At 42.8% G+C, this 27,842-nt stretch overlaps 1 protein-coding gene across 1 annotated transcript in view; it reads left to right on the top strand.

Moving 5' to 3' along the window:
- Window positions 1-27,842, top strand: part of LOC121538544 (cadherin-4-like) — a 434,400-nt gene that overhangs the window by 157,907 nt on the left and 248,651 nt on the right. The window contains exon 3 of the mRNA XM_041846665.2: window positions 25,801-25,824. Coding sequence (XP_041702599.1) covers window positions 25,801-25,824 — 24 coding nt within the window. The remainder of the gene's footprint in view (window positions 1-25,800; window positions 25,825-27,842) is intronic.

Raw genomic sequence — 27,842 nt, 5'->3', positions numbered from 1 at the left:
GATGAATTGCAATTAATTGCAAAGTCCCTCTTTGCCATGAAAATGAACTTAATCCCAAAACATTTCCACTGCATTTCAGCCCTGCCAAAAAAGGACCAGCTGACATCATGTCAGTGATTCTCTCGTTAACACAGATGAAAGTGTTGACGAGGACAAGGCTGGAGATCACTCTGTCATGCTGACTGATTTAGAATAACAGACTGGAAGCTTTAAAATAAGGGTGGTGCTTGAAATAATTGTTCTTCCTATGTTAACCATGGTTACCTGCAAGGAAACACGTGCCGTCATCATTGCTTTGCACAAAAAGGGCTTCACACGCAAGGATATTGCTGCTAGTAAGATTGCACCTCAATCAACCATTTATCGGATCATCAAGAACTTCAAGGAGAGAGGTTCAATTGTTGTGAAGAAGGCTTCAGGGCGAAAAGAAAGTCCAGCAAGCGCAATGACCATCTCCTAAAGTTGATTCAGCTGCGGGATCGGGGCACCACCAGTGCAGAGCTTGCTCAGGAATGGCAGCAGGCAGGTGTGAGTGCATCTGCATGCACAGTGAGGCAAAGACTTTTGGAGGATGGCCTGGTGTCAAGAAGGGCAGCAAAGAAGCCACTTCTCTTCAGGAAAAACTCACAAAACAGGTGAGTGCTACCATCAGTCCTGTGTCATGCCAGCAGTAAAGCATCCTGAGACCATTCATGTGTGGGGTTGCTTCTCAACCAAAGGAGTCGGCTCACTCACAATTTTGCCTAAGAACACAGCCATGAATAAAGAATGGTACCAACACATCCTCCGAGAGCAACTTCTCCCAACCATCGAAGAACAGTTTGGTGATGACCAATGCCTTTTCCAGCATGATGGAGCACCTTGCCATAAGGCAAAAGTGATAACTAAGTGGCTCGGGGAACAAAACATCGACATTTTGGGTCCATGGCCAGGAAACTCCCCAGACCTTAATCCCATTGAGAACTTGTGGTCGATCCTCAAGAGGCGGGTGGACAAACAAAACCCCACAAATTCGGACAAACTCCAAGCATTGATTATGCAAGAATGGGCTGCCATCAGTCAGGATGTGGCCCAGAAGTTAATTGACAGTATGCCAGGGCGGATTGCAGAGGTCTTGAAAAAGAAAGGTCAACACTGCAAATATTGACTCTTTGCATAAACTTAATGTAATTGTCAATAAAAGCCTTTGACAATCATGTAGTGCTTGAAATTATACTTCAGGATACCATAGTAACATCTGAAAAAAATATCTCATAACACTGAAGTAGCGAACTTTGTGAAGACCAATACTTGTGTCATTCTCAAAACTTTTGACCACGACTGTACAGGTGAAGTCGGAAGTTTACATACACCTTAGCCAAATAGATTTAAACTCAGTTTTTCACAATTCTTGACATTTGATCCTAGTAAAAATTCCCTGTCTTAGGTCAGCTAGGATCACCACTTTATTTTAAGAATGTGAAATGTCAGAATAATAGTAGAGAGAATGATTTATTTCAGCTTTTATTTCTTTAATCACATTCCCAGTGGGTCAGAAGTTTACATACACTCAATTAGTATTTGGTTGCATTGCCTTTAAATTGTTTAACTTGGGTCAAACGTTTCGGGTAGCCTTCCACAAGCTTCCCACAATAAGTTGGGTGAATTTTGGCCCATTCCTCCTGACAGAGCTGGTGTAACTGAGTGAGGTTTGTAGGCCTCCTTGCTCGCACACGCTTTTTCAGTTCTGCCCACACATTTTCTATAGGATTGAGGTCAGGGCTTTGTGATGGCCACTCCAATACCTTGACTTTGTTGTCCTTAAGCCAAAACTTTGGAAGTATGTTTGGGGTCATTGTCCATTAGGAAGACCCATTTGCGACCAAGCTTTAACTTCCTGACTGACGTCTTGAGATGTTGATTCAATATATCCACATAATTTTCCTTCCTCATGATGCCATTCATTTTGTGAAGTGCACCAGTCCCTCCTGCTGCAAAGCACCCCCACCTCACAATGCTGCCACCCCCGTGCTTCACGGTTGGGATGGTGTTCTTCGGCTTGCAAGGCACCCCTTTTTCCTCCAAACATAACGATGGACATTATGGCCAAACAGTTCTATTTTTGTTTAATCAGACCAGAGGACATTTCTCCAAAAAGTACGATCTTTGTCCCCATGTGCAGTTGCAAACCATAGTCTGGCTTTTTTATGGTGGTTTTGGAGCAGTGGCTTATTCCTTGCTGAGCGGCCTTTCAGGTTATGTTTTTTATAGGACTCGTTTTACTGTGGATATAGATACTTTTGTACCTGTTTCATCCAGCATCTTCACAAGGCCCTTTGCTGTTGTTCTGGGATTGATTTGCACTTTTCGCACCAAAGTACGTTCATCTCTAGGAGACAGAACGCGTCTCCTTCCTGAGCGGTATGACGGCTGTGTGGTCCCATGGTGTTTATACTTGCGTACTATTGTTTGCACAGATGAACGTGGTACGTTCAGGCATTTGGAAATTGCTCCCAAGGATGAACTAGACTTGTGGAGGTCTACATTTTGTTTCTGAGGTCTTGGCTGATTTCTTTTGATTTTCCAATGATGTCAAGCAAAGAGGCACTGAGGTTGAAGGTAGGCCTTGAAATACATCCACCGGTACACCTCCAATTAACTCAAATGATGTCAATTAGCCTATCAGAAACTTCTAAAGCCATGACATCATTTTCTGGAATTTTCCAAGCTGTTTAAAGGCACAGTCAACTTAGCGTATGTAAACTTCTGACCCACTGGAATTGTGATACAGTGAAATATAAGTGAAATAGTCTGTAAACTATTGTTGGAAAAATTACTTGTGTCATGCACAAAGTAACAAAGTAGATGTCCTAACTGACTTGCAAAACCTATAGTTTGTTAACAAGAAATTTGTGGAGTGGTTGAAAAACGAGTTTTAATGACTCCAACCTAAGTGTATATACACTTCCGATTTCAACTGTACATTGTAACCTACCTAAACCCTTTTACTTAATATACAGTACAATTATACTGTAAAACACTTTTACTGAATAAACAGTAGTGACAGTACAGATTTGCCTATGAAGTATAAATCTAAATGTATATTTCTGAACATTTGCTCCTCTAAACTCAAATGTTTTTTCTCATCCAGAGCCTATCCTCCAACTATAGTTCACATCCCCAAATGCACAAAGCACACTGTAGCTCAATTCCTCTCCCCTCCACTCTTATCAACCCAATAACTCTAAAGTCAACACTAACCCTGTCACTAACGTACCTCACTGAGGTTCCTCTGATAGACACCCAGCAGTGAGAGGGCTGTAGCGCTGGTATCATCCACACCTCACTTCAGTGCCCCACCTGTTCCTGTATCAGTCAACTGATAGGGGAGCTGTGCCTCTGGGATACCCTCCAGTCCCACTTCTTTATCTTGTGTGCCCAGGTGTGACCCCACACCCACATCCGCTATCCACCGGAAATGATATGCACCTCAACGCCATTAGCACATCAACAGAAACAGGCAGGGAAATGAGACGTGGTGTGTTCCTGTTTGTGCCCTGCAGCGTACTGGTGATAGCTAGGACTGTTCACTATCTGTTCAGAAGACTCAGGAGATCATTAATGATGGTATATTCATTAGGTTGGTGACTAACAAACCAAAAAACGATCGACAAGCGAACGGGTCTATCATCGGTCTTGATGTTGTTGAAGGGAAGGTACTTATTATGAGTGCCTGTAGGTCTTACAACATTGTCTTTGTTTGGCACTAGATCCATCGCAGCTTAGCGGTCCAAAATGTATGAGAGAAATCCTTATTTTAGGATTTACTGCTTGCCTTGCACCGACTATGGATTATGCTTGCTTATGGGCAGCTCTGCGTATTTCATTTTTACACGGGTGCTGCAAGGTGCATTTAGCTTTCATCATGGAGAGGATGGATACTGCACAGTCTGTCTCCACACTGTGAGGAAGGATACCTCTGCTCTGACAGACTCACAGTGGGGAGAGAGTAGTGATAAGGCTCACGAGCCAGGGATTATTCCACTTGTGGTGACATATTGAAGCAGTTGAGTAAATAAGGGAGAGATACAAACATCCCTGTCCATCAGAGAACACCTCAGGAACTCTAGACTGAGCCCTCCACACAAGCTGTTTACAAATGAAAGAATAGAGGAAGAGATAGAGGGAGAGAGAGTTATCACCACTGTCAGTGTGTTTGATCTTCATGTCAGAATGGCCGTGACGTTAGTTTAGATTCCATTCCTGCAGGGGAAATGTTCCGTTACGGTCACTATGGAAACCAAATCAGGAAGTGGTTATGCCTCTGAGTGGTGGTGGGGAGCATGCAGATAAAAATGTCATTCCAGGAAGAGAAAGAACAAAGTGAGAAAGGTGGTGAAGAGGTGTGCTTGGCTGCGCAATTTTACACCTCAGTTGAAAGCATTCAAAATATAAAATTATGCTATGTGCAGTATGCTATGTGCGAATGTTCGTTACATAATGCAATTAGCAGGAAACCATTGTCAAAAGGGCACGGCACATGCGAGTGGTTTCATGTAATAGATATGAAAATATCCATTAGAAATTTAGAAAGAGAGGATATCTAATAGGCTACTTTGAAGCAAGGTAAGACATGCCTCATAATATGTGCTAAAACGTTCAGGTTTTAAACAATTAAGTATATGTTTTCAAAATGGATACTGCCTACAGCTCATTGCAAAGTGGTGTGTGACGCGCTGATGAAGCCAGTTCAAAACAACTGGGAACTGGGAAAAAACTAGCTCCGACTATGAAAAAAATCATTTTGAACGATCATCGAACTCGGAATTCCAACTCGGGAACTCGGGAACTCAGGCCTCTTTCTAGAGCTCTGACTTTCCGACCTGAAGATCACTGACATCATGATTTGACCTCGTATTTTTCAGAGTTCCCAGTTGTCTTGAACCCACCACAAGATGCTGTGGCCGCAGCTCTCGCGCTGTCTTAAAGATTTTCCACTCAAAGGCTCTGTATCTGTATGCTGTATGCGTGTGATAAATAAGATACATAAGGAATATACTGCCAATTTAATTCCACTAAATTATGTAAATTAACCTATAGACCAATAAGCATGACCAGTCAAATGTATTTACATCGACTGTATTTCCATCAATGAATAGGATTTAAAAAAATACTTTGCAATGGGACTTTTTCTTCTTCTCCCGGACAATTGGCCCGACGCCAAGTTTATTTATCAGCATTGATGGATTTGCATAAAGATATATATTTTAGGGAACTAGTGAGTGAAGGAGTTGATTATTTTGTTTGTGCAAATCCATCAATGCACATTAGCAGGCCATTACCAGCTAATGGAAACCCTGGTGTGGACTGTGCATGAATTTCCGTGACTGTACGTGCATGTGTGTGCGTGCGTGTGCATAGAAGGGATGACAGGAGCCTTGGGGTGTTATAAAACATTCATACTCAATACGTATCTGTCTCTCATCTCCAGTGCTGTCCTACCTAAATGGACCAGCCCCACAGAGACCCATAATGCAACACACATGCTCAGACCCCTAAGCGGTTGCAGTTGGGAAAATGGTGGTCTGCTGCTGGCATGCGATCCCCCATGACATAGGTGAAATACTTGGCTTGTCATCATTGGGCAGTAAAACAGGAATTATGTATCCCTAACATCAAGGAAGATATCAGAACCAGACCAAACACATGGATGTGCTTCCAGTACTAGCCGTAAAACATCCTCCCTTCTTCCCAAATCTCTTAGCTTCCTTCCAGACTCAGGAACAGAACAAAACAAATCCACTGAATTTTTACTTGGAACCCATAACCTATTGGAACAGACCTCTTTCTCTCTCTCTCTCTCTCTCTCTCTCTCTCTCTCTCTCTCTCTCTCTCTCTCTCTCTCTCTCTCTCTCTCTCTCTCTCTCTCTCTCTCTCTCTCTCTCTCTCTCTCTCTCTCTCTCTCTCTCTCTCTGAGCTATCTGAGCTATCTGACTGTACTGCTGTGCACAATAATTGCAGTATTTTTCATGCGTGAGGGTAATGGCAAGAAAATGCTTACTCACACGCTCCAGACACACTCACTGTTGATGGGTCCTTCTGTCATTTCAAATCAAATCAAATGTTATTTGTCACATGCACCGAATACAACAGGTGCAGATCTTACCGTGAAATGCTTACTTACAAGCCCTTAACCAACAATGCCGTTTTAAGAAAAATAGGAGTTTACTAAATAAAGTAAAATAAAAAAGCAACAATACAATAACAATAATGAGGCTATATACAGGGGGTACCAGTACCGAGTCAATGTGCGGGGGTACAGGTTAGTTGAGGTAATTGAGGTAATATGTACATGTAGGTAGGGGTTAAGTGACTATGCATAGAGGGATGTAGCTCAGTTGGTAGAGCATGGCGTTTGCAGCGCCAGGGTTGTGGGTTCGATTCCCACGGGGGGCCAGTATGAAAAAATTAAAAAAATAATGTATGCACTCACTAACTGTAAGTCGCTCTGGATAAGAGCGTCTGATAAATGACTAAAATGTAAAATAATAAACAGCAAGTAGCAGCAGCGTAAAAAGGGGTGGGTCAATGCAAAGCCATTTGATTAGCTGCTGCTACTTGCTGAGACAAGGTTAATGTCTGTGAAGTGAATAACTGTAGAGTTCTGAATATAGTTCTGTACAGTGTCGGCATAGGGAACAGCCTGTGCCATTACCACAACATGAAGCCAATACTGAGACTTTTGTCAGGTTCTGTGTGCCATTGACACTGTTTAAAAATGTCCTCTCTCTCAAACATACTGGGAATGTATTCCCATTAGAATGTAGCCTACAGTAAACAGTAAACCTCACTAAAGTATAGGATATCCACATAGGCCATCATATCAATGGGCGGGAGCCCGTTCCCTCTGCCAGGATATGACATGATCCTCCACACCTGAACTGGACATGGTGGCATTGCCACACTCTCTCCCCCATGCAGAGTGGTAGTATCCCATCTTTGTCTCCCTGCCAGGCAGTTCTGTGTCCAGGCATCTCAGTGCGAATAGCATTCTCTCCTCTCCTCCATGAAGAAACACATCTTTCAGACAGGCTGCATTTAAAGAGCCGCCGGCCTAAGGATGCCTCATTTCCCCCCTGGCTCCAGCCTCTGCATAGCCTCGCCTTGTCTTGCCTTGCCTTGTCTGTGTTCTCTCAGATGATTCTCCTGCAGGCGGTGCATAATGCTGGAGAGCAATCTAACACATCCTCTTTAACAGACAACAGTCCATGTTGCTGCATAATGTGCACTAGGCTAATAACTGTGTCCAGCTATGTGAGTGAGTGGGGGGTATGTGTGCAGGGGTGGTAGAGAAAGGAGGGGATTGAGGGCATAGAGTGAAGGGGAGGTGGGGGTAACCAAAGCCTGATTCGCTCCCCACCCCCTTCAAAACAGCCAGCCAGCAGTCTGAAGTGGGTCAGATGGGAATATTTAAATAGCGGTTTTAAGCCCTCAACACAGCACACCTCTACCACCCTCCCCTGGTAGTCTCCTGTTGTAATGTTTATGTTTGAAAGGAGGATAAGGACGGAGGGAGACAGAAAGAGGTCCATTCTAACAAACATCTTCCTCAGTGCTTGGGGAGCTAAGCAGTGTGATGGATTAGGCGTGATCAGTGTGTGTCCGCTGGTTTAATCGCAGGTCCACGGCAGCCTGAGGACATGGTTTTAATCATATTTGCCTCCACCTATTACCCTCCCGTCTGCTGCCTGAGTGCTGTCTTGGGATATCAATATACCAGAGACAATACACTGGGGTAACATTAGAGTTGTGATGTCACAAATGCGTGTTCCCATAGGGGAGCTATGATGTCACAAAGGCCTGCATGTGAGAGTTGGGATGTCACAAAAGCCCATAGTCACTGGAAAGATGTGATGTTACAAAGGCCAATAGCCATATGGGAGTTGTGATGTCACAAAGGCCCATAGCCACTGGAGAGTTGTGATGTCACAAAGACCTGTAGCTGCTAGGTAGTTGTGCTGAGAGTTATGATGTCACAAAGACCTCTAGCCATGTGGGAGTTGTGATGTCACAAAGACCCGTAGCCATGTGGGAGCTGTGATGTCACAAAGACCCGTAGCCATATGGAAGTTATGATGTCACAAAGACCAGTAGCCATAGTGATGAGAGCAGTGTCGTCTGGTTGTGTTGGGAGTACAGTTGTGTTGGGAGTACGGTGACCTTGACGACAGTGATGGGGTGTTGTGTATAGACAGCTGGCTCTTACAGTACCTTCAGAAAGTGTTCACATCCCTTGACTTGACTCCCCATCCCAATTTTTTTTGTGTTACAGCCTGAATTGAAAATGGATTAAATGTAGATATTGTGTCACTGGCCTACACACAATACCTCGTAACAAATTAATACAAAAATAATTGAGTCAATAAGTGTTCAACCCCTTTGTTGTGGGAAGCCTAAATATGTTCAGGAGTAAAAATGTGCTTAACAAGTCACATAATAAGTTGCATGGACTCATTCTGCAATAATAGTTTAACGTGATTTTTGAATGACTACCTCATCTCTGTACCCCACACATAGAATTATCTGTAAGGTCCCTCAGTCGAGCATTGAATTACAAACACAGATTCAACCACAAAGAACAGGGAGGTTTTCCAATGCCTCTCAAAGGGCACCTATTGGTAGCGTTATGTTTCTTTCTTTCTGCTTTCCAACAGACACTGGGAGACAAATTCACCTTTCAGCAGGACAATAACCTAAAACACAAGGCCAAATATACACTGGAGTTGCTTACCAAGATGACGTTGAATGGTCCTGAGTGGCCTAGTTACAGATTTGACTTAAAATTGGCTTAAAAGTCTATGGCCAGAGTCGGAAATGGCTATCAACAACCAACTTGAAAGAGCTTGAACAATTATTTTGATTCTAACATGTAATGACTCAGGGGTGTGAATACTTATTTTCAATAAATTTGCTAAAATAATCTAAAAACAGATTTTCACTTTGTGGTTATGTGGTATTGTGTGTAGATGGGTGAGAAAAACATATATTTAATCAATTTTGAATTCAGACTAACACAACAAAATGTGGAATAAATCAAGGGGTATGAATACTTTCTGAAGGCACTGTATCGCCGTGGAGACATGGTGTGAGTCTGCTGTGTGTGACAGTGATGTCTATCATTCATGTACCCTGACTGAAGAGCACAACATTATTACATTTACATTTTAGTCATTTAGCAGACAATCTTATCCAGAACGACTTACAGTTAGTGTCTGAAGATGGCTAGGTGGGACCACCACATATCACAGTCATAGTGAGTACATTTTCCTAAATTAAGTAGCTATCAGCAAAGAATTAGCACTAGTAAGGGCGAACAAATGATATATATATATATATATATATATATATATATATATATATATATATATATATATATATATACATACAGTACTAGTCAAAAGTTTGGACACACCTACTCATTCAAGGGTTTTTCTTTATTTTTACAATTTTCTACATTGTAGAATAATAGTGAAGACATCAACATCATGAAATAACACATATGGAATCATGTAGTAATCAAAAAAGTGTTAAACAAATTTAAATATATTTCATTCTTGAAATAGCCACCCTTTGCCTTGATGACAGCTTTGCACAATCTTGGCATTCTCTCAACCAGCTTCACCTGGAATGCTTTTCCAACAGTCTTGAAGGAGTTCCCACATATGCTTAGCACTTGTTGGCTGCTTTCCCTTCACTCTGCCGTCCGACTAAACCATCTCAATTGGGTTGAGGTCGGGGAACTGTGTAGCCCAGGTCATCACTCTCCTTCTTGGTAAAATAGCCCTTACACAGCCTGGAGGTGTGTTGGGTCATTGTCCTGTTGAAAAACAAATCATAGTCCCACTAAGCCCAAACCAGATGGGATGGCGTATTGCTGCAGAACGCTGTGGTAGCCATGCTGGTTAAGTGTGCCTTGAATTCTAAATAAATCACAGACAGTGTCACCAGCAAAGCACCCCCACACCATAACACCTCCTCCTACATGCTTTACGGTGGGAACTACACATGCAGAGATCATCCATTCACCCATACCGCGTCTCACAAAGACACGGCAGACCAAATGACACATTTCCACCGGTCTAATGTCCATTGCTCGTGTTTCTTGCCCCAAGCAGGTCTCTTCTTCTTATTGGTGTCCTTTAGTAGTGGTTTCTTTGCAGCAATTGGACCATGAAGGCTTGATTCACACAGTCCCCTCTGAACAGTTCATGTTGAGATGTGTTTGTGACTTGAACTCTTTGAAGCATTTATTTGTTCTAATGATTTCCTCTATAGCTGGGATTAGTGTTCATAAAAGGACATAACACCATCAACAGCTGTGTCACGCTTCAACCCCGAAACAGTCAGCCCTGCAGTACAGCCTGATTTAGGTATTCGGAATAGTGGTGTGTGTGTGTGTGTGTGTGTGTGCATGTGTGTGTGCATGACATTTGAGACGTCTGTTGACACTTGATGTCAACACTGTCACTGTGTGTGAACAGGCCACCCTCCATCACAAATAGTTTTTTTCTCCCTATCACTTATTTCACTTCTCCTCCTCCTCCTCCTCCTCCTCCTCCTCCTCCTACCCCTCCTCCTCCCTCTTCCCCTGCTCTATTAATGCCAACTGTGTGAGATCTCTCCTTTAGCTGTATTACCATGAGCATCCTCTCCTCTTATCACTGCTCTGATGATCCCATCCCCAGCTACAGTAAGATGTCTTTCACACACACAGGAATTGGTGAGAGAGAGAGAGAGAGAGAGAGAGAGAGAAAGAGAGAGAGAGAGAGAGAGAGAGAGAGCGTTGTGCGTTCACATTCCTGTATACAGTATGTGCTCTCCTGGCCTTGGTGTTACTTAGTGCCACACACACACACATACGCTCTTTCTCTAACACACACACACACACACACCACACACCCTCACACACAACACGGTCTTGGTGGGTGTGTGCTGGCAGCATGTCAACCCTCATGGTGCTGAGACTGGTATGATTGACAGCAGTGCCCGTGGGGCGTGACAGTGTCCTGATCCTCCGGCTGCCCCTGCTTCAGCACACGTCTGCCTAGTCTCGCAGACACATCCCTCCATCTCTCTCCTCTTTTTCCTCTGCTGCCGCCATCTCTCTTTAACTCTCCATTCATCTTCCATCTCACTCTGCAGCTCTGTCTTACTGTCAGTTTCTCACAGTGTCAGAGTTATTTTCCTCGCTGCATATCTCCCTGATCACTCACTCTCTGTCTATATTTCTCCCCAAGTTATGTTTTTTGGGGTTTTAGTTTTCCCTATGTTAAACCTGGTGAAATAACACCATCAGTCTCTCTCTCTCTCTCTCTCGCTCGCTCCCACCCATCCTTGTTTTTCTCACCTCAGTGCCGACCTGTGCCCCTGGCCTTCAGGAAAGCAGCGGTATTGAAACCTAATGATACAATGGCATCAGTGCTAATTTACACAGCAGCAGCTTGTGTCTGCGTGTCACAGGAGAAAAGTGTCATACTACTCTGCTAGCTGGTAATTACCCTGTGTCTCATTCTCCATTGCATCAGTGTCACTGTCTCCATTGCATGAGTGTCCTATTAGGAGTCCATAGGGGTTAGTGAAAAGTGTCACATTCACAGCAATGAAACACATAGTACACACACACACACACACACACATTATATTGCTCATTGATGCGTACTTACGTACTCCCACATACATTTAAATCAGCTCAACATATATCACTACACTTCAATGGAGTTAGTTAGATGAATACATAGGGGAGAGTGGGGTAAGTTGAGTCATTTTTTACATTCAGCTATAGTATTCTTTCTATCAAAGATATCTACATATATTTCAGGATGTTGTGTATCCCTGGAAATAATCAGAATTCATGTTATCATAGCAGTTTAAAAAAAAGGGGGGTCTCTTGGCTCAACTTACTTAGCCTGGGTATGGGGTAAGTTGAGCTACGGGCAGGGTAAGTTAAGCCGCCTACAAATTTCTGTACTGAATGAAATATTACCACTACCTTTTATAAAACCATATCTATCTTTATTAGCCCACACAGCTACAAGGATGCACTTTCATGGTAGGTTTAGGACCTCATATTGAAGCTTATAGAGACCCCAAATGATGTATAGAACAATCTTAAAATGGTCTACTTTGGTTTAGATAGAAGCATCATGAAACCTCTAACACAATACATGAATTTGACTTTGTGAAAATAATTTTTGGGGACCTAACTGGCTTACCACTTTTTCCATGTGGTTTCTTCCTTCACAGATTCCATGAAATGTATGGTTTCCTAAGAAACAACAGTGGCTCAACTTACCCATTCGGCTCAACTTACCCCACTCTCCCCTACATATATTTGACTTTTTTTTTTCTCACATGGTCAGAGAGTGGACAAGCTTGGATGCTCCAAGTGAAATAGGCTACAGTTGGCCCTTTTCACAAATAAAATAAAATCAAGCTGTATTTGTACAGCACATTTCAGACATGGAACGCAACCGATTGTGCTTCACAGAAAAAAATATACAAAATACAAAAATAAAAACCTGAAATATTTACTACACAACAAACACAAGAGGATAAAAAAACTCAAGGATAACAATAAAATCTGTTGATATGGATTAGATAACTAAAATAATTGGTAACTATTTATGGCTTATTCAGATCATATATCAGTAATGGGTTGTTGCTTTTTTTATTACCAGAAATGTCCATGTAAAAATGATTGAAGAGCATATGACGTACTGTAGCACTGAGCACTCTTTATCTATCAGACACTATCTGTGATTGAGGATAACTGAGGCCTTTTTATGTATTAGAAACATGGAAATGGGTTGGGGGTGTCTGAAGAACTTATTGAGTTAAAACGTAATATTAAGCAAAGTGGACACTTAACTATTGTTTTCACATCAGACAATATCTTTTGATCGAGAGAAACGGAGGGTTTTAAATTTATGACATGCATGCAGACGAGGTTAAGGGGGTTTGGGCTGGTGAGATGATTCAAGAGCATTTTGTACAGAGGCATGATAATAATGAAAGTAGGCACTCTTAACTATTGTTTTTTGTGAATGCTCTAATCAGGGAAGGCTTAGTCGTAACTTAGTCACTCATCACCACTGATTCGGGGGATAAAGAGGGAAAAAAAACCACAAATCATGTAAAAACCACCTCTGAGCCTTATATAAAATCAGCATGTAATCATAGTCTAAACCCAGCGGACAAACAGACAGACAGGCAGGCAGACAGACTTTCAATACTACTCCTATGGAGGAGGAGCTATAGGAAGAAATAGAGGAGAGAGGATAGTTACTGTGGTAGTTGGCACAGTTGGAAGAGCAGGAGGAACATAAGGATGGCAGTGGGTGAATAGGGGGGAGGAGGAGTAGGAGGAGGTGGATGAACCGGAGAGAAATAGGAGGATGGCATCAGGTTTGGTTGAGGAGAGATGAGTTGGCAGAGGGGGAGGAGAAGAAGGAGGGGATGTGCTGTACCATTTGATCAGTGGGTGCTGGAGATGACTGATGGAAGACGGCTGTGACTGAAGGTCACATTGGAAGCCCTGGCATTTCCATCTGCGTTTGTCACAGGGGAGAGAATAAATGAAATTAAGTGCATCTTGTATATTCTCTCGGCTTTCTCTCATTGCGTGCGGAGAGAAGCAGAGAGAGATAACGACAGGCGGAAGGGAGTTCTGCCATTAGATGATTCAGACTCGGCTAAGTAGGATTTGGTTAGTCTCCTGGTATTTATTATTTGTAGAAAAAGAAAGGAAAAAAATACATTAACATTCTCTCTGTTTCATCTGAATTTTTAATGAAATATATTTGATTTGAAGAAAAAACATACTTTTTGTTGAATTATTTCCTCCTCCAAAAGGCAGAGTACAGCTTCTATCTAGGAAGTATTGCTTCAGGGCAGTATTTAAAGGTGCAGTACAAGTGCATCTGTAAAGTCAATCTGGCAACATCAAAATTATGACAAAAGGTTGTCCTACTAACTTCTTACCTCCTTTTGAATGTCATTGTATTTCCAAGCCACTGTAATGCCCTTTTGATGAAATCTTCACCAGCACTCATTAACGATGCATTGAGTAGAATGCTCAGTCAGGCATCAGTCCAAAACGAACGTTCAAAACCATATTGTGAGGAAACATGCAACCCATGAATAGTACTGTAATATGACCTTATATTTTTGTATGTGTCTCTGTGTCTAGCTCCATCCTCCACACAGAGAATAGGCTGAAGGGCATCAGATTGTCTCTGCTCCAATGTCCCACCAGACTGGCTGGAACACATAGTCACCCGTCTGGCGCTGGAGCCGTGTGTGTGAGTGAGTGTGTGCATGCGTTTGAGTGTGTATGACTGTGTCTGCATCAGTGTGCCTTTGTGTGTGCGTGTGTGTGTATGCCTGCGTCTGCATCAGTGTCCGCTTGTGTGTGCACGCGTGTGTGTGTGAAGGGGTCATACTCCCCCCAGGCAGGGCAGAGTGCCCACGGCCATACGACCTGGCTGCCCAGCCTCTAATATCTGATCAAGGACCATCTGCTGTGGGTGCGAGACACGCTCTCTGTCTGCCTCTATCTCTGTCTGACCTCTCCAAGGAGAGCCCGCTGGGAAATCAGGACACTGTTAGAATAGCTCTGGTCACCATTTGAAGGGAAATGCTGCAGATGGAAATTAGATTACTCCCACAATGCTGCTATTTGTTTATTTATATTGGCTGTTTATTTGGGAAGTTGCTGTGAACATGCAGCCAATTTATTCTCTCTTTCTCGCTCTCATTGATCATGCTGTTCTCTCTCTCTCTCTCTCTCTCTCTCTCTCTCTCTCTCTCTCTCTCTCTCTCTCTCTCTCTCTCTCTCTCTCTCTCTCTCTCTCTCCGTCAGCCTACCCTGGACAACATGTAATGTGGCATCTCCTCAGCTCAAAATCTTCCCCTCCTAGAACCAAACGACTTTAATTGTGTTGAAGCTATTGGATTTTTTATATAAATATGAAATTTGTCCGGGTCGCCTTTGTTATTTTTATTGCTATCGATCGTGACCAGTGACAGATTGCTATTGATGTTGACAGCCTGTGCTGTGGGTGAGAATAGAAAGATGTTCAGTGTCTGGGCGCATTGCGATGTAATTAGTTTGGAATTCAGGCCCCTAAATCTCAGGCCCCACGCCTAAACGCCAAAATTATCGCTGCAGTAAAGTGTGCGTGTGTTCAGCTGACAGAAGGAGTGAGTTACTGTGTGCGTGTGTGTGCTTGCGTGTGTGTGAGCTATTCTACTATGTTTCACTTTATTGAATGAGCATTTTGAGGTACTGTAGTTGCCATATTGTGTAACACTGCTGGCTGAACACAGAACACAACATTTATTCCATGTGTTGGTAGGTGTGTTTATGAATTTGTACTCCAAACATTTTTTTACGGGGCTGTCCCCATAGAATAACCCTTTTTGGCTCCATGTAGAACCCTTGCGAGTTCCATGTGGAGCGTTGGGCCATCAACCGAAAGGTCGCTGGTTCGAATCCCCAAGACGGCAAGGTGGAAAAATCTGCCGTTCTGCCCTTGAGCCAGGCAGTTAACCCCCAACAACATCTGCTCCCCGGGCACCGATGATGTGGACATCGATTAAGGCAGCCCCCCACACCTCTTTGATTCAGATGGGTTGGGTTAAATGCGAAGACACGTTTCGGTTGATTGAATTCAGTTGTTGAACTGACTAGGTATCCCCTTTCCCATTCCCCTTCTCCTCTGGGGACAGCTGAAGAAACCTGTTTTTCGAAGAGTGTATTGTGTGACTATTAGCTCCCTACCTTGCCAAATGTAGTCTCTGCTCTCTCAAGAGGGCCCATTGCCACCTGTGAGAAAATAACAGTTTCCTAGCGAGTAATACTCCTGACGTTAGCTAGCGCTGCAGCACTTTGTGTTTTCATTCCTCCATCGCAGTAGTAATTAATCCAGTCGAACCCATAGTGCTAGCAAAATAAATGTTTTCCATTTTCATTAATAGACAAGTCATTAGTACATAATGAGAGAGAGCGCTGCTCTCTCCTCTACCCGGCGCTGTGCCGTATGTAGAGTGGGGCGCAGGATACACAGCCCTCTATCTCACTGCTAATTACTACGCTACTATGCTTTCTACTTTCCTGTTCTCTTCCTTTCTTAGAAAGAGGGGAGGCATAGGCTTTAATAGCATTTTGCTTTATGAATAATAGATCATTGTATGCAAGTGTTTTAGTGGGAGAGAGAAAGAGCGAGAAAAAAACCCTCATGTGATACAAAAAAGACATCTGTTACTTATGGCCGCTTGCTCAATTTTTGATTTGTTGCTTAGTGGCAAATTGGGTTGTTCCTTTAAGGGGAACAGCGAGTTGGTGATACTTGTATTTTCTACATCATCACTGAGGCTTTGTTAGACAATAGAGTGGCTATATAGCAAACCATTATAAACAATTCAAAATAAATTCAACAATTAAAGGATAATAATTACAGCACCCCTCAACGCCAGTACAGCCTGACACCCATGAACACCTCACTCTCAAACGCACCAGACTACCTCCATTCTCTGTGTGTGCTTTCAAAGAGCACTGCAAATACAGTGCAAATAGCATCCACTTCTCTTGACACACTCCCATTCAACAAAGACTGAGGGAAAATAATGAATGTGGAAGCTGCTGAACTAGTGTCCACTCTGTGGCGGTGAACTTTCTTCAGCGCTGTAATTTAGAGCTTCCTGTGAAAAGGTGACATCTTCCTGTTTGCGTGGCCCGCCTGCAGCCTGCTCTCCGTCAGTAGAGAATAACAGTAGCGCTGACCTTTCTCTCAGCAGACGAGGGGGGAAAGAGCAACATGCATCATGTGGGATCATGATCCAACATCAGCAGCCTCTCCCTCTTGTCTTAACAAGCACGCTAGCTACCGCTGCTAACTCACCCAGAGACACAGAGAGAAGACTTTCGTTAAAATAACTAGATGAAATGGAGAACAGAGAGAGATAGAGTGAGAATACAAATGTTCACATATCACCTGTGTTTACTGTCTGAAGAAGCACACTGCCTCAGGTAACTCATTGACATGGAGTACAAACCTGTCTTAGCAAGCATATACAGTGGGGAGAACAAGTATTTGATACACTGCCGATTTTGCAGGTTTTTCTACTTACAAAGCATGTAGAGGTCTGTAATTCTTATCATAGGTACACTTCAACTGTGAGAGACGGAATCTAAAACAAAAATCCAGAAAATCACATTGTATGATTTTTAAGTAATTAATTTGTATTTTTTTGCATGACATAAGTATTTGATACATCAGAAAAGCAGAACTTAATAGTTGGTACAGACACCTTTGTTTGCAATTAAAGAGATCATACGATTCGTGTAGGTCTTGACCAGATTTGTACACACTGCAGCAGGGATTTTGGCCCACTCCTCCATACAGACCTTCTCCAGATCCTTCAGGTTTCGGGGCTGTCGCTGGGCAATACGGACTTTCAGCTCCATCCAAAGATTTTCTATTGGGTTCAGGTCTGGGGACTGGCTAGGCCACTCCAGGACCTTGAGATGCTTCTTACGGAGCCACTCCTTAGTTGCCCTGGCTGTGTGTTTCGGATCGTTGTAATGCTGGAAGACCCAGCCACGACCCATCTTCAATGCTCTTACTGAGGGAAGGAGGTTGTTGGCCAAGATCTCGCGATACATGGCCCCATCCATCCTCCCCTCAATATGGTGCAGTTGTCCTGTCCCCTTTGCAGAAAAGCATCCCCAAAGAATGATGTTTCCACCTCCATGCTTCACGGTTGGGATGGTGTTCTTGGGGTTGTACTCATCCTTCTTCTTCCTCCAAACACGGCGAGTGTAGTTTAGACCAAAAAGCTCTATTTTTGTCTCATCAGACCACATGACCTTCTCCCATTCCTCCTCTGGATCATCCAGATGGTCATTGGCAAACTTCAGACGGGCCTGGACATGCGCTGGCTTGAGCAGGGGAACCTTGCGTGCACTGCAGGATTTTATTCCATGACGGCGTAGTGTGTTACTAATGGTTTTCTTTGAGAATGTGGTCCCAGCTCTCTTCAGGTCATTGACCAGGTCCTGCCATGTGGTTCTGGGCTGATCCCTCACCTTCCTCATGATCATTGATGCCCCACGAGGTGAGATCTTGCATGGAGCCCCAGACCGAGGGTGATTGACCGTCATCTTGAACTTCTTCCATTTTCTAATAATTGCGCCAACAGTTGTTGCCTTCTCACCAAGCTGCTTGCCTATTGTCCTGTAGCCCATCCCAGCCTTGTGCAGGTCTACAATTGTATCCCTGATGTCCTTACACAGCTCTCTGGTCTTGGCCATTGTGGAGAGGTTGGAGTCTGTTTGATTGAGTGTGTGGACCGGTGTCTTTTATACAGGTAACGAGTTCAAACAGGTGCGGTTAATACAAGTAATGAGTGGAGAACAGGAGGGCTTCTTAAAGAAAAACTAACAGGTCTGTGAGAGCTGGAATTCTTACTGGTTGGTAGGTGATCAAATATTTATGTCATGCAATAAAATGCAAATTAATTACTTAAAAATCATACAATGTGATTTTCTGGATTTTTGTTTTAGATTCCGTCTCTCACAGTTGAAGTGTACCTATGATAAAAATTACAGACCTCTACATGCTTTGTAAGTAGGAAAACCTGCAAAATCGGCAGTGTATCAAATACTTGTTCTCCCCACTGTAGCTAAGCTGGTGAAAAAACATGTAAAAAGAGAAGCAAAAGGTATAGAGGACGTCTTGATACCAACAGGACTACCCAATATGGCCCTCCTACACTCTTAGAAATAAAGGGACTTGCTACAACACACAAGACACTTTTTCACCTTTGATAAGGTACAATTAGCATGGATTTGACATCCCAAGATCTCAATCCGGAAGACTTGCTAATTAAGCAATAATGAGCTAGACTCTGAGTAATGCAGCATATCTTCCCAAGAGGAAACCTGGCTAAATAGGCCTACTACGGCCCTGTAGGGTCTTATAGGACCAGCCTATGGGACTTCATCATGGACATGAGCAGCCACGACACCATCTCTCAGCTCTATTGGACTCATTAACCTCCAGGTCAGAGGTCAAGTGTGACTGGGGCCACCATCCGTCAATGTGTTCATAACTGTGAGTGATGTGGTGTCAGCATGGCCAGGTTCACTCAGGTGGAATGAGGGTGATTTAGTAAGGGCAAGCCACAGCGTAGGAATTTATCCTAATTACATTAAAGCTTCAATTTATCAATCGTTCTTAATCATCTGAGGACAGCTGCATTTGTTTATGTCTGCAGTCCTGTACATGCCTCTGACTCACAAACACACACAAACACACACACACACACACACAAACATGTTCATCTTGGCCGATATGGTTTTCATTTGTCTCGATGAAGTGGTGATTAGCTGTGAGGATTCTTCAGTTCATGAGGGGTATAAAATCGAACCCAATTTCTGCTTTTAATTAAAGCTATTCCCAGGACAGCCTCTTATAAGGCCACAACTTAAAGAGGTCAATGGGAGACAGCTTTCCAATGCACTCTAATTCACTCACACTGTCTGTGATGTATAGGCAGTCCAGGTGGACCCCTTCAGTAGCAACATGCTCTAAACATACCATCTTTAAAAAGCAACACGCTACCAGCCCTTTTCAATAGTCACGCGCCCATGGTTCAGTATGGTAGCAGCTGGTTGCAACACATCATAATCAACAGCATTAACTGGTGGGATGCTCTCAGAAGACAAAGGTTTGGATGCATCTTAAGTTTACCTGCTTCAGATGGATGCAGCTACTGTACATTGACCACACACTATCCTCTGGACACACACACACACACACACACACACACACACACACACACACACACACACACACACACACACACACACACACACACACACACACTGTGCACCTTCAGGTCTACTGCTATGTGTTTCTTGTGAAGCGCCAGGAAGCCTCAGCAGCCCTCTTATAAAGTGCTTCTAGGAGAAAGAGGAGAGGGTAATCAAGGGAGCAAGGAGGAGGGGAGAGGGCACAGGAAAAGGAGAGGGGAGATGGAGAGAAGGGAGCAAGGGAACAACAGAAGGGAAAGAGGGGAGAGCAGACGGCAGAGAAGAGAAGAAAGATCATTTAGAGAGAGGATAGAAAAGGAAAGCAAGGAAAAGGAATTGAGGGAAGAACAGAGAGGGCAGAAGAGAGTGAAGGAGATTCATACCCAGAGCTGTGAAAGGCTATTTTGAGGCTTATGTCCCTTAAAATGGTTGTCTGCTCTCACTATCATTATCAAAGCGAGAAAGACCTTACTTCTGGTCAGTCTGTACAGCAATCCCTGAAATCACAACAACCCAGCTCTCCAAAATTGCTGACTATTATAAGGCCTGGAAGAGATTAGTTCTCAAGGGTGTGGATGGAGTCTTGTTATTTTTTTTTTCTCTGCTGAAAATCGATAAATTTCCAGCTACAGCTCCTTATTGCATTCCAGACAGAAAGAGAGTTTGCTTCTCTTGAAAGGGGGTTTAAAAATTGTTATTTGGACCTCATGGTTTTGGTCTATGGGTTTTGGAACGACTCAGAGAAGAGATATTTTTGGACGTGTCCCTCTTTTATGAGGCTACTTTTACTACAATTGAATCTAATCTTACATTCATGAACAATAGCCAGTTCAACAATAGCCTTGAGTAGCCTTCTACAGGGCAGAAAGGCAAGCGAATATATAGGTCATGACTGAATAGTAATCCTAGTTGACAATGAATATTACTCTTTTCTTCCCTCTCTGTTGTTGTTCATAGTACTATGCCCATTAAAATGCATATATTTTTTGAAAAAATAAATGCATAGAAATCCCTTGATCTGAATGGCTGATCAGTGTTGTAAATGTCAACACGAGTGTTCCAGCCAATGCCGGATTAGCTTTTTAGGTCAGTCACAATGTTAGACCACTGTCCTGTGTCTTATCTGGCCATTGTAGCAAAAAACAAGAAACAGAAGCATTGAACCTTCATAATATTTCTCTGTCCCTCTCCCCCTCCCGCTGAGGAAAAGGAGCACAAAGACAAACAGAGAAAGAGGAAAAAAAGAGGTTAGGAATTACAACTTAGTTAGCTGCATATGTTTGTCATTTTGCAAGTTTGTTTCCACCACTAACTTTTGGTGTCCCCATGCATGCAGCCTGTCTCTGTGTCCCCTTTACAGGCAGGCTATTGGGCGTTTCAGGGCTGGCATTAGCTGTTCTTGCATAAGCCTGCTGCTGAGTGGGATGACTGGGATCACTGTATTGACAAATACATAATGCCCAACCCACAGGAGTGTAGTACTGGGCGTGCAGCCGCATCAAAACACCACACACATATTCACTGGAAATTAGCCTCCAAATCCATCTAAGCCACCGGTGACCAGGCAGAAAACCAGCCAATCGATGGTCTGAGGGGGAAAAGAGCTTTACCTTCCAAACAGCCCAATATTTATCTGAAACAGGAGGCCATCACATGCCACGCATTGACGTGTGTTAAGAAGGAAAAGCGTGGAAGAGGAAAGTTGAAGGGGGAGAAAGTAAGGAACTTGTCTGTCGGCCTTGCATTAAAGAACATAATTGTTTAAGGAAAACTGTGATAAATAAAAAAGTATATCAGTTTCACTTAAGGACCAAAGGATTGACAGCCGTCCCATATAGATTGCAAAATAGTTGGGAAGAGATCTTTGACGTACCGATCCCATGGCATAGTGTTTATGAACTGACACGCAAAACGACACCGGATTCAAAAATTAGAATCTTTCAATTTAAATTATTATATAAAATTCTTGCTACCAATAGAATGTTATTTATATGGGGGGATACAATCTTCCCAGCTCTGCAGATTTTGCTGTGAAGAGACAGAATCATTAGATCATTTGTTTTGGTTCTGTCCATTTGTAGCTTGTTTTTGGACACAGGTCCAGGAATGGCTAAAGGATTGAAATATTTACCTGGAACTAACCTTGCAGATAGCATTACTGGGTGATCTGAAAAGTCATAGTCAATCAATCAATAATATAATAATACTTTTAGCAAAAATGTTTATTTTTAATTCACAATCTGTAGAAGCAATGAGAATAGAAAGGTTCAGAACTTTTGTAAAACATCACAGTACGGTTGAAATATATATGGCAAATAGAAATCCTATATGGATGGTGTTAAGAGATAGATGGGAGGTATTGAATAGAGTTGAAGGATGGGACTAATAACAAATAACAACAAATAATAACAAAGATAGCTAATAATGTAAGCATACTGTGTCCATAATAAGTATATAGGTTGTATGTTGGGAGCTTTTGGGAAAGAGCACAGTTAGAAAGATATGGCATTTAGAAGCAAACCGGATGGACATCATGAAAATGATCGGAGAGGTTGAGAGTAGAAGAAGTTCAGGAGCAAAAAATAAAATAAAAAATAAAATATATATATAATTATTGTAAAATTAACTCTGTCCATAAGGTGTAGATAGTAAGTATAGACCGGAAGTAGAGGCCTGGGCATTGTTGTTCACTAATTTACTCCAAGTAGGGAAAGGATGGTGGGGTTGAAAAGTAATGAAGGGGAATATATATATAAAAAATAAAAATAAACATGGGGGATTGGAAGTGATGCAGACAATTACATTGATAGAAGATACAATCTATCTGCAATATTAAGCTGATCCATTCCCCGGAAAAAAAAAAAAAGAAAAAAAAAAAGAAGGAAAAGTGTTTCCGCTTTGTCATCAGATCATTTTCAGCTGCTGTTGGGGAAGATAACTATCATTACAGCACTATTGCTTCCTTCTTCCCCATCATGGTTATCCTAGCTGTCAAAGTAGCCATTAATTCACAATTATAAAAACACCCATTTCAAGTTTCAAGTTTTAATGTCACATGCACAAAACAATGCAATAATCAATAACATTTTATTACCAGAAAATAATAGGAAATATGAAATACACAATAAAGTAAGTAAGCATAAAAAATATTTAAAAAGTCAGTTCCAATATCATATTTACAATGTGCAGGGATACTGGAGTGATGGAGGTAGATATGTATAGGGGTAAGGGGACTAGGTAACAGGCTATAAGATAAATAGAGTAGCAGCAGCTTGTATGTGAGTGGGTGTGCGGGTGTGTAGAGTCAGTATAAATGTATGTGCATATTATGTGTGAGTGAGTAGATGATGGAGTGACTGTTTGTGTGTGTGTTGGAGTGACAGTGTGTGAGAGTGGATGAAGCAATTTTAAAGGAAACATTCACAATGATAAAAACACACCTGTTTTCACATATGGGCCCATGAATTCACTCTCCATATGGCGCACATGTGTATAGAGGAGAATAGAAGGCCGACTGTTCTGCCGTCTCACTGTTTCAGGGCTTTAAACTGTATTTCACTTCTTCCACATGATAGCATGGGTACTTTCCAGAAGTGGAGTGTCAAATAGTGGTAATGCATTATAGATAGTGAATGGATGGACGGTCAGGTTGAGATACCTACAGTTTGCGCTGTTCTGTGAAGGGAGTAGTACACAGCGTTGTACGAGATCTTCAGTTTCTTGGCAATTTCTCACATAGAATAGCCTTCATTTCTCAGAACAAGAATAGACTGACGAGTTTCAGAAGAAAGTTATTTGTTTCTGGACATTTTGAGCCTGTTATCGAACCCACAATTGCTGATGCTGTAGATACTCAGCTAGTCTCAAGAAGGCCAGTTGTATTGCTTCTTTAATCAGCACAACAGTTTTCAGTTGTGATAACATCATTGCAAAAGGGTTTTCTAATGATCAATTTGCCTTTTAAAATGATAAACTTGGATTAGCAAACACAACGTGCCATTGGAACACAGGACTGATGGTTGCTGATATTGGACCTCTGTACACCTATGTAGATATTCCATTAAAAATCTGCCGTTTCCAGCTACAATAGCCATTTACAACATTAACAATGTCTACACTGTATTTCTGATCAATTTGATGTTATTTTAATGGATACATAAATGGCTTTTCTTTCGATAACAAGGCTCTTTGATCTTGGCCATAGTGGAGTTTGGAGTGTGACTGTTTGAGGTTGTGGACAGGTGTCTTTTATACTGATAACAAGTTCAAACAGGTGCCATTAATACAGGTAACGAGTGGAGGACAGAGGAGCCTCTTAAAGAAGAAGTTACAGGTCTGTGAGAGCCAGAAATCTTGCTTGTTTGTAGGTGACCAAATACTTATTTTCCACCATAATTTGCAAATAAATTCATTAAAAATCCTACAATGTGATTTTCTGGATTTCTTTTTCTCATTTTGTCTGTCATAGTTGACATGTACCTATGATGAAAATTACAGGCCTCTCTCATCTTTTTAAGTGGGAGAACTTGCACAATTGGTGGCTGACTAAATACTTTTTTCCCCCACTGTATGTGTAGACCATTTTATCAACAGCACTCATGGCTGCACGGTTTCTCCAATGGAGACGAATTGGCATGATGGGATGTTGCATGACACCAGAACATGCCAACACCAACTGTACCAGTTAGAAGAGGGTGGCTGTCCAGCTAGGGAAGCTACCGTACCAGACAGTCAGACCCATGTAATAACCAGCGGGGGAATATTGGGCCAAATCCTCCAGAACACCTCGCCAAACAAGAAGCAGCTAAAGCCTTAAACCTATGCCCAATCGCACGCCGCGCTGCCTTGATCTATGCCAACACCACAATGGAGGCCATCTTTATTCTGGCAATTAGGCAAAGCAGCGGATTATCTCCCCTTTAGCCCAACCTGACGCAAATCCACCCGGATTCAGTTATTACAGGCTTCCCCTGTCTGCGGCCGTTTGGGCTTCTTGGGCGTCCGCCCAGTACACAAATGTGTTCAAGGATTTGGACTGCTGAGATTGCAACAGAAACATGTTTTTTTTCAGTGTTTTTCTTTACACTTTATTTATTTTCACATTCCTCCCGACTTGAGAAGTATATCAAATAAAAATGAAACATTGGGAGCTTACAAACAGACTTGTGGTAAATATTTTATGAAAACAATAAGCAAAATGCACTATTTTCAGACCTACAACCCACCCCCCCCCAAAAAAATATATATATCATTTTATTCATCCACACGTTATTGGTTCGAAGTGCCTCCCTAGGTCCAGGGAAGAATCCTGAAATGCCTCCTAAAATGTTTTCGGATTGTGCTGTCTCTCAAGGAGCCGTGATGTTATTGCTTTACTTATAAGAAATCTCCACTCACAGTAACTTGTATAATGGATCGCAGTTGACTGGGAATTTCAGGCATTCTCTGCTCTTCACTCTCAAGGCCTCAATTAATTTTTCTTGGTGCAATAGCTCAGTCTCTTTCTCTCTCTCTCGCTCTCTCTCGCTCTCTCTCTCTCTCTCTCTCTCTCTCTCTCTCTCTCTCTCTCTCTCTCTCTCTCTCTCTCTCTCTCTCTCTCTCTCTCTCTCTCTCTCTCTCTCTCTCTCTCTCTCTCTCTCTCTCTCTCTCTCTCTCTCTCTCTCTCTCTCTCTCTCTCTCTCTCTCTCTCTCTCCCTCCCTCCCTCTCAAGATGGTTCAAAGGCAACAGTAGTGGTTGAGTGTTTGAGTTGAAGTGGAGTGGTTGTGCTGTTGGAGGGCTGAGATGAGAGACCCCCTTTTGGTTTCCCCTTCTGGGCCACGACATTGTTCCCCTCCCAACCAATCACTGACTGCCGCTGTCACCTCCGCCATTTGATGTGTCTCAGAGACAACAGCCTGTCAACTCCTAACACACTACTCTCTTTTTCTCTCCCTTTCATCTGCAGATACCATCGTGTCATCATGGAAAGGTAAGGCAACACACAATCAGTCACCTGAGTCCCTCCGCTGTTTTGGATGTGGCGTGTGTGGGTGTGTGTGTGTGTAGCAGCAGCTGTGTGTTTGTTCTCAAGTTCTGTTTATCAACACTTATGCCGGATGTGTTAGCGATGCGAAGTGAAGTGTACTGTTCTGCAAAATAGCGTTGTCTCTTGATATCATGGTCCCCAAACACCCACACATACAGCGCCTTCGGAAAGTATTCAGACCCCTTGACTTTTTCCACATTTTGTTACGTTACATCCTTATTCTGTATCACAACCGGCCGTGATTGGTAGTCCCATAGGGCGTCGTCCGGGTTTGGCCGGTGTAGGCCGTCATTGTAAATAAGAATTTGTTCTTAACTGACTTGCCTAGTTAAATACAGGTTTAAATACAATTTTTAAAATGTACTTATTTATTTATTTTCCTCATCAATCTACACACAATACCCCATAAAGACAAAGCAAAACGAGGTTTTTAGAAATGTTTGCAAATGTATTACAAATAAAAAATGGAAATATCACATTTACATAAGTATTCAGACCCTTTACTCAATACTTTGTTGAAACACATTTGGCAGCGATTATTACATCATTGAGTCTTCTTGGGTATGACGCTACAAGCTTGGCACACCTGTATTTGGGGAGTTTCTCCCATTCTTCTCTGCAGATCCTCTCAAGCTCTGTCAGGTTGGATGGGGAGCATTGCTACACAGCTATTTTATGGTCTCTCCAGAGATGTTCGATCGGGCTCTGGCTGGGCCACTCAAGGACATTAAGAGACTTGTCCCAAAGCCACTCCTGTGTTGTCTTGGCTGTGTGCTTAGGGTCGTTGTCCTGTTGGAAGGTAAACCTTCGCCCCAGTCTGAGGTCCTGAGCGCTCTGGAGCAGGTTTTCATCAAGGATCTCTCTGTACTTTGCTCCGTTCATCATTGCCTCGATCCTGACTAGTCTCCCAGTCCCTGCCACTGAAAAACATCCCCACAGCATGATGCTGCCACCACCATGCTTCACCGTAGGGATGGTGCCAGGTTTCCTCCAGACGGTACACTTGGCATTCAGGCCAAAGAGTTCAATCTTGGTTTCTTCAGACCAGAGAATCTGCCTGATTGGTGGATTGCTGCAGAGATGGTTGTCCTTCTGGAAGTTTCTCCCATCTCCACAGAGGAACTCTAGAGCTCTGTCAGAGTGACCATCGGGTTATTGGTCACCTCCCTGACCAAGGCCCTTCACCCCCGATTGCTCAGTTTGGTCGGGCGGCCAACTCTAGGAAGAGCCTTGGTGGTTCCAAACTTCTTCCATTTAAGAATGATGGAGGCCACTGTGTTCTTGGGGACCTTCAATGCTGCAGAAATGTTTTGGTACCCTTCCCTAGACCTGTGCCTCGGAGCTCTACAGACAATTCCTTCAACCTCTTGACTTGGTTTTTGCTCTGACATGCACTGTCAACTGTGAGACCTTATACAGTGAGGGAAAAAAGTATTTGATCCCCTGCTGATTTTGTACGTTTGCTCACTGACAAAGAAATGATCAGTCTATAATTGTAATGGTAGGTTTATTTGAACAGTGAGAGACAGAATAACAACAACAAAATCCAGAAAAACACGTGAAAAATGTTAAACATTGATTAGCATTTTAATGAGAGAAATAAGTATTTGACCCCCTCTCAATCAGAAAGATTTATGGCTCCCAGGTGTCTTTTATACAGGTAACGAGCTGAGATTAGGAGCAAATCTCAGCTTGTTACCTGTATAAAAGACACCTGTCCACAGAAGCAATCAATCAATCAGATTCCAAACTCTCCACCATGGCCAAGACCAAAGAGCTCTCCAAGGATGTCAGGGACAAGATTGTAGACCTACACAAGGCTGGAATGGGCTACAAGACCATCGCCAAGCAGCTTGGTGAGAAGGTGACAACAGTTGGTGCGACTATTCGCAAATGTAAGAAACACAAAAGAACTGTCAATATCCCTCGGCCTGGGGATCCATGCAAGATCTCACCTCGTG

The sequence above is a fragment of the Coregonus clupeaformis genome, chromosome 24 (assembly GCF_020615455.1).
Source record: "Coregonus clupeaformis isolate EN_2021a chromosome 24, ASM2061545v1, whole genome shotgun sequence".
Lineage (NCBI taxonomy): Eukaryota > Metazoa > Chordata > Actinopteri > Salmoniformes > Salmonidae > Coregonus > Coregonus clupeaformis.
The sequence above is the reverse complement of the archived record's forward strand: the minus strand, read 5'-3'. Positions and strand labels throughout refer to the sequence as shown.